Source organism: Acyrthosiphon pisum, chromosome A1, assembly GCF_005508785.2.
Source record: "Acyrthosiphon pisum isolate AL4f chromosome A1, pea_aphid_22Mar2018_4r6ur, whole genome shotgun sequence".
Lineage (NCBI taxonomy): Eukaryota > Metazoa > Arthropoda > Insecta > Hemiptera > Aphididae > Acyrthosiphon > Acyrthosiphon pisum.
The window spans coordinates 158,034,373-158,043,339 of NC_042494.1; the positions used below are offsets into that span (position 1 = coordinate 158,034,373).

Here is an 8,967-nt window from a genome sequence, read left to right on the forward strand (position 1 = left end):
TAAGTAACCATGAATAACGATTTTAGTTATTTGTTGTAATTTAAAAATATTATTCACGCGGGCTACTTGGAATTTCTCAAGTATAATATTAAATACAAATCCAAATATTGAAGTATGATAATATATTAATAATATTAATTCAATTTACCGGCTACCGTATTATATCATTGAATTCAAATTTAACATACCATCCATTACGGTGACGCACTTTTAACCTACTGTACAGCAGAGTGACATCCACTTAACCGCTTTTTATTTTTGGATTCTCAACAGAGCCATGAATGTATTGATTTTACAATGATGTGTATTTTCTTATTTTTTTTTATTTGTGCCTGATAACACTTTTTGGAACAATAAAAATGCTTCGATTTTTTTTTGGATATCAAAAGTAAAAAAATCGCATTAGTTTCAATGGCGTCAGGAAAAAACAAACAAAAAATTAAGGAAAAACTGAGATTTTTACGCAAAAGCAGTTTTTGAAAAAATTGATTTTATTTCTTAGTGTAACTATAAACACAGTTATATTTTACAGACATTTTAAATTTAAATTTGGACGAAATTATACATATTAAAATTTAAAACCAAGAATAACGATTTTAGTTATTTTGTTGTAATTTAAAAATATTATTCGTGGATATATGAAACTTTTAGGTAAGTGTTATATTTTATACACACAATAACTTTTTCAAATATAATTTTTTTGGTTATGAATTTAACCTACTGTTGTACTATTATAATGCCTAATAGAAAAATAAATTACTTTAATCACAATTATATCATCAAACATACTTAGTAATATTATAGGCTGTCAGATCGTCTTCGCTCAGAATCGTTTTTCGTATACAATGATTTTATATCATTGAATTCAAATTTGACACATCCGTTACAGGGATACTCTAGACACCTAATATAGTTATATACAGCAGAGCGTTACCCACTTACCCGCTTTTTATATAACATAATTTGTATAGGTACAAGTGTACGACTTATATTTTAAATACTTTTCTGTATGCGTATATAACGTCAAGTAAATATTAGACTTTTTTAATTAAGCCGAAAAGGGAATGATACGATTTTGGTTGAAATGAAGGGTCGCCTATGTACTGCGGCGGAGCGTCATCGATCGAAATTAAAACGAAGATCCGCCAAGTACCTATAGTTACAAAACGCAATCTTGTATAAAAAAATTATATGAACGATTTACAAATATACGTATATATATAATATTTAAAGCAAGGACATTTTGTATACGTCGTACGTAGTACAGGTTCGAGTATGCCTTTGAGTAGGATTGTTCAAACACACATTGCGCGCAGACGTTTTACTCGCAGTTTTTGTATTAACGAACCCAACAAGTGTGTACTATTGTTTCATTACGCACTCGATAAACTGATTAAGTGTAATATACTATACACTATTATGTACTATAGTTCGTGTAATCACTGCCGGGGGAGTTCGTTATAATAATAATAATAATAATAATAATAATAATATGTATATACAATATATTATATTTACTCGTGCACTGCGCGGCACCGAGATAAGTGGTCGCCAAATGTCTGTGATCGCTGGTTGGTCGCTACTGGTCGGCTACTCGTTTAACTCGCGTTGATGAACAGTAATTTATTCCGCTATATATCCGTTTGTAATTTTCCTCTGGAGGTGTCATTCGGTCGTCTCGCGCGCGAGACTGTTATACAATTCAATATCGTATCATATATAGTAAACGTAGGTACCTAAGCGGTTTTCGAGAGACACGCGAGTGTTTTTTTTTTTGTATTCGCGTCCGATTATTTTATTATAATATTATATTGTATAGAATATATAAATAATAAATAAAAAATAGTCAATTGTCTTTTTCGTTCATTAATCCGATTTCGGTCATTACTTAATAATAACTATATACACACATAAAATGTCTACGAATAATCAAACGGATCCAAAAAAAGGAGATGACCAAAAACGTGCCGTGCAACTTAACCAAGTACCACCACTACCAGGTACTATAATATAATATATACATAAACGTAATTTATCGTCATCATTTACACCTCGTTTCATTTTATTCTGTGTGGTTGACATGTTTTATGTATTATGTATAATTCAGCAGGGTAAAAATTATTTGATGAGAAAAATTCACTCAAACGATTTATTTTTTTATTGTATGGCAGAATAATATTATATAATGTGTTTTTTCGTTTAAATATCTCATTAAGGCCATGCAAATAATCAATATTTAAATAAAATACAGCCTCTGTAGGTTATAGTACAAAGATACTAATGATAATTGATGTAACTACTTTATACACATATATAATTATAATATATTGGTAAAAAAAACCTTGTCGTTCATTTCCACAAAATAACTGCATGATGTAAGTACATAATATTATTTTATTCGTTTTAATCGTCCATAATCGTTTCTATATCGTCAAGTCTTGTCGAACTGTATAACATCATTTTTTTATTATCAAAACAATATATTTTTTGATTTTATAATATTATTTTCTTTCTCTCATTCAATTGGGTAATAACTTTTTGTTAATTAATATAATTATAATTTATAGGTAGCAGGAATGTCTAGGTACCTACATAATTAATATTTGACAATTTCAACTAACAAGATTTTTGTCCTTTAACCGCAATGTATTCATATAGTTATGCAATTTCTGTTAACTAATAACTGTAACTGAGGTTAGATTTTGGCTTGTATATTTATTTCGATTTCTCAAATATATGCATTTATATGTGATATCTCTCTATATATATAGTGATTAGTTGACTAATTTTAATTTAATTTATGTGCAGCGTTATTATTGTCATTCGAATCTCGATGTATTTTTTTGATAGAAAACGATGATTAAAACGGCTAACACACGATTTATTTAATTTTTTTGTTTATAATTTACGGTCGTCATTAAAAATGAGATCATTCATTCACTCGTCTATCGCAATATTTTAGTTGACAAGATTATACAGCTGTCAGCCATATAGGATGTGTTTCGTTAAAAACAATCGAAACATGACAAATATTAACGAAAATGATTTTACGGAATTATCATTTCCATCATCCATCTACGAAATATAGGTACACATATTGCTGACAAAAAAATGGCGACTCGTACAGACAACAGCGTTCCAATCGTTACATGTATGTTGCTCTTATATAAATATAATAATATATGAATGCGTATATGTAAATAAGTGTTTTACTCGTTTCATAAAATAATAATACGTTCGTCGACAGACAAGTGTTATTAATAAGAATACACATTGGAATGTACGTCACAATATAACATTATATAGAACGTGTAGGTACTCATCATATAGGTACGATCGACATTAGTTTAAAAAACAAAAGTTATTCTCGTTCTCAAGTTACGAAAATATTTTGGTGCAACATTGGTTTACTTTATCATGATAATCGTTCTATTGAACGAGATAAAACAAAAAACAAAACTCCCTCTGTATACCAAATACTCGCGTCGTTAAAATGTATAGGTACAGGTACAGGTACACACTGCAGCACACGAAACGCTGCAGTAGGTATTTTAAGTTGATTGTTACGACTCAAAAGCCTAATGAACTATTGAACTGATTATAATATATGCATCGAAGAGAACCAGGAGACAATGAATATAGTGATACTAAACCCCTTGACGCAGGACGCGAGTGACAAGCTTTAGAGAATACGAACATAATATTATATTAGATTAATAATAATATGTAATTCAATTGCATAATAATAATAATAATAATATATGTGCACTGGTGATTTACCCACTATACGTAGATAATATTATAATATTTAATATTGTTCTGTGTTATTGGAAAATCGAAATTTATAAAGTATCTTACCGATTAATATTACTTTAATCACATTTAATAATAACACAATTATATAAACGTTATTATATGTAATATTATAGTGTTATTATATTATGTTAATTTGAAAACAAATAATGTTTATAAAAAGTTTAATATTCGTCGAGTGTCCTACGATATAATTTATGTAACCGCCGACTATTATGGATTCATACAATCATATATTTTAAAATATACTCGTTTTGATTCGTATGTACATATTACTATATTAGGTTTGTAGACGTTTCAATAGGCTTTTGATTGAATAGCCTAAAAAAAAAAAAAATGTTTAATTTATCCAATTACAGTTAATATTATTTACGACGCTCGTCTTTATATTATACATTTATACCCTATATAATATAATCAATTGGTATTTTAAATAACGTTGATATGTTAAAGACGCTGACAATAGGCATTTTCTTAGTATCTTATAATCTAGCATTTAACCGTTTTATTGTATGTATAACTAAATATTTTATAATATTATGTAGGAATGTATGTTTAAACAAGTGAGTGTATATAAACATATGTGGAAAAAATTATTGGGAAAACAATTTCTGCGTGCGTCCGCTATCGTTGTATATTTTTTTTAATTAAATTAATTTTGTAGACTTTGTTATTAAATAAAAACCCTAACCCAGTACTTACACGTAAAAGGTTATATATTTTTTTCTTCATAATATTCTGTAAGTTGGTACCTACCTACCTATACCTATATTACAAAATACAACACAGCACTGATTTAAAATGTCATTGTGTGCTAATGTCTCACGTAAATACGTACGCTTATTTACTACCTATATGCCATGATATCATGGAAATTTAAAACTAACAATAAAATAATATACTACATAGATTTAAATAGTAAATTTGTACGTAAGACATAGCTCACATATAGGTGGAAATATTTGTGGCAGAAAATTCAATTTCAGTTTTTGAATGAAATTATAATTTCGATTAGAAACAAGTGTTATCTACCGAGAACGTTGGGGTTTTAGACACGTACAGGAACAGTTGACCTATATTTTGTAAAATTTCGATCTATCACTGTCGCGATCGGTCATGTATTGCATTCATATATAATATTATATACGGTAGTCGGTAGGTGCAGTATAATAGCCATATAGATACTACACGCATAGTTTGCGCCGGTACCATTATAATGTGCAGTGTGTCTGTGTCTAGGGTTCAATATTCAATTCCTGATTCCTCTGCCGGTTTGGTTATTATTCACACACACACATATATATATAAATATTATTTTTTTTTATCGAACTATACCTATAGAATGTGTGCTTTTAGAAAACCTTTCATATAACGTCATACCTACTTATATCGAGTGTCGATGAGTGGGCAAAGGTGTAGAAAATAAAATACTATACTCGCTGAACAAAAATTATCAAATTTTAAAATACCTATCAATCGATAGAAAAATGATTGTTAAACGCGGTTGTATTCCTTTTAACGTTCAGTAAACTGTACCAATATGGTAATATATTATTATTATAGATTATCATGCTCATTAAGTGCAGGTTTACTTTTACTATGCTCAGATTATGATATTATGTTGCATACTATATTACTATATTATAATTAATTGTCAAAAAATTAAAAGGATCAAAGTTCATAAAATATTTTATTATACGCTCCGATAAACTTCACATAATAATACTCCAACAATACGCAATACTTATAATTAGAAATTTATTATTATTACTTTTTGTTTTTGTTACTTTATTATGTACATAATATACTACATAGGTAATACATATTATATTAATGGTGGTTTATCGTTTATTATCAATGTGTAAAAAAAATATATATATACTACAGGGTTAACGACTGTAATAACACATAATAACGATGGTCTCAGGCCAAATATACATTTATTTCGATACTTATAAACGCTGGCACATAAATATATTTTGTAGTGAAAATTACAAGAAAAACCTATACAATTTTTAAATATTTTGTTTTGTTAAAAAATTAATTTTCATCACGATTTTTACACGTAGTTTTTACTTTTTTAGCCTATATCTATATAATATCAGCCATTATAATATTGTACAAGTTAAAAGTACAGTTAAATCGAGTATAATCAGTAATAAATCTGTTAATAATGGTACTACGCACTAATAGTAATGATATTCAAAATGAGCATTAGAAACATAAATAACATTACATTTTTTATTTTCACAGCTATAAATGTAGTGTTTACTTATTGACAATATATTTTTAATAATGATCTATAATAGATATAACCAGTGACGTATTTAGGGGGGGGCTAGAGGAGGCGATCGCCCCGGGCGGCATTTTATAGGGGCGGCATTAGATTTTTACATAACCCATCTTCTGTTAATGAAAATGAAAATGAAAAATAATATAAATTAGTTTTTTTTTAATCAATAATATGATAATTAAAAAATAATAACTTTTATCAATAATATGGCAACACTGTTTATACAGTTATCACTTATTAGTGACTTATCAAAGTATAGAAAACATTAAAACAATTAATTTTGAATTTTTATACGACATTGTCGATATTACAAATGTACCTATGTACCACACGTCCACGGTCAACATCCACTCGTTATTCGTTATATTTTATAATAAAAACGTCCACTAACAAAGGTAAGAATGTAAAATTAAATACGCAATTTTAGGGATTAATTTATTAATATTTGCGTATTACTTTTTCAAACGAATGTATACACTTTCGTAGCTATTTACTTACCTTACCTAAGGAATAATTACCTAAATCAATTATAGATATGTGTGTAACACTTAAAAACGAAGGATTTGAAGACATATACCCGTACGTAAATATTGCTCTAAGAATGTATCTATGTTGTCCTGTGTCTAACTGCTCTTCAGAGCGATCGTTTAGTGCACTAAAACGAATTAAAAGTTATTTGCGGTCTAGGATGACTGATGAACGACTAAACAGTATTGCCATATTAAACATCGAATCAGATATTACAAAAGGTTTAGACTATGATGATATAATCAATGAGGTTAGTTCCTTTTAAGCTTGAAAAAAAAATATGTGAATTTTAAATATTTATTGTTTTGTAATTATTGTTGATAATAACTAAACCTATTTTATATTAAATATTTAAATGTGATTAATTTATAAAGATAACATAATGTTTAATGTTTAAAATCTGCTTTTTTTTTCTAACTTTTGTTCTAAAAAGGATAACGATAACGGGTTGTCACCGGAAAGTAAGCTCCAACGCGCTCGGTAGGTTGAAAAAGTAAAAAAAAATTTTGTGTTGAGGGGGGGGGGGGGGGTGGAAAAAACTTGGCACCCGGGCATCAAATTTCTGAATACGTCTCTGGATATAACGTTGTAAATTTGTATTTTATAACACTTTAGTTATTGGGTAGGTTAGGACAAATATAATCGAATATAATATAATATTAGAATAAACAACAAATAATTATTAGATAGAAAATGTAATACCTATATAGGAGCGTGTGTATCACATTCATCAATTCTAAATATTCTAATATTCTATAGATGTTTTAATGCATAATAGATAGCATTTAATTTATTAGATTTGAGAAATTGTACGACGGGCAGACGGCAGTATGCCTAAAATACATCAGAATATCATTTCCAGTATTGTAAACGTTCACGGCGTACAGTACGTTAATATAATTTGGAGAAATTACAAAATAACTGGCATGCCTAGCATAAAAAATCTATAAAAAATACCGTATTATTCCATGTAAAAGCGTATAACCTATAGCAGTATAGCTATAACCTTTGTGATGTATGTGCGTATCGTTACGTGGGTATATATTATAACTACCTAAGGAATGTTAAACAGGTGTCTTGCGTTGTCAACAGTGTTGCACAATACTCATGAAATTCCAGTTTTTGGAAATTGCAGGTTTCGCGTAGGGATTAAGAATGTGTAGACTATTAAACATAATATATGTTTACCCTGTTGTGAAATTTATTATTATAGTATTACACTATTACGTATTGTTCATAATAGACGCCCACTCTTGTTGAAACACCGTTCATTATAGATTTTAAATTAAATTGAAGGCGGTAGCATCATCATGGAGAGTGGAGATACATAGTTGAAATTACATAGATGTACACAGGGTTAATGTTAAAATGTAATTTTTATAATCATATTTCAATCCTCGAAATCATTACAAGCTGTTCGATATTATTATTTTCGTATCCAAGAATAGGTATATAAGGCTATATAACATATATATTATATAGGTAAACATCGTATAATGTCTCAAAAATAAGTTATACATTAGGTACTTATATAAACATATTATAATGTAACTAATTTTTTGTTATTATACGCTTTACTATAGCTGGTATTTAGACCAAAAAATAAAAAAAAACATAACTTGTCAACAAATTGTCAAGCACTTTACTCGAAGAAAATCATTTTAATACAAAAACATATGATTAATATAATTTAATAATAGCGTTGATTAGGTTAGGTTAAGTTATGTTTGGTTAGTTGTATAATTATTGTAGACATACTCCTTAATCCTAAATTCAAAAAATGAAATTACCCTGTAAAATATATTATAATATAATATCAAATACTTATAGCAAACAATACGAACGTAGCGATGGCGACACAATTAATCAGATAATTAGCATTTCAAACATGATAAGGTGTCAGTTTGCTGAACGTAAAGTACATACTACATAGTACTCTTTTAATTAAAACATTAAACTAAAATCACACGTCTCTTTATGGAAAAGACAAAACTCATTGAAGTCCACAGGAAAGATATGAATCGACCTGTATATAAAATTCTGTTATGAGACCCCAAATCTGCCTTGTATACAGCCGCCACTTCTACGAGTCACGACCACCACTTTTGACGAGAAGGTCATACGCATAAGAGGACGTCGCACCCGCATGTGTTGTCTCCGTCTTACATACGTACGTTATAGCAAATTTTCGTTCGCTAGTTTCAATAGGGTGCTGTCATTTTTGATTTTAGAGTGAATTGACCTATTATCAAACTTTTAGGTAACAACATTATCTGTGCCCTCTCGTTGGTTTTTTACGATATCTTAATATTAAAGATTTCCTCCCTTATCTC

The 8,967-nt window shown here is 28.6% G+C and overlaps 1 protein-coding gene across 2 annotated transcripts in view; it reads left to right on the forward strand.

Moving 5' to 3' along the window:
- Positions 1-1,515: 1,515 nt before the first annotated feature.
- Positions 1,516-8,967, forward strand: part of LOC100163250 (major facilitator superfamily domain-containing protein 12) — a 36,045-nt gene continuing 28,593 nt past the window's right edge. The window contains exons 1-2 of one of the 2 annotated variants that reach the window (XM_029488674.1): positions 1,516-2,000; positions 2,963-3,151. In XM_029488674.1, coding sequence (XP_029344534.1) covers positions 3,112-3,151 — 40 coding nt within the window. In that variant the 5' untranslated portion in view covers positions 1,516-2,000; positions 2,963-3,111. The remainder of the gene's footprint in view (positions 2,001-2,962; positions 3,152-8,967) is intronic. The other variant, XM_008180084.3, reaches the window with a different exon arrangement.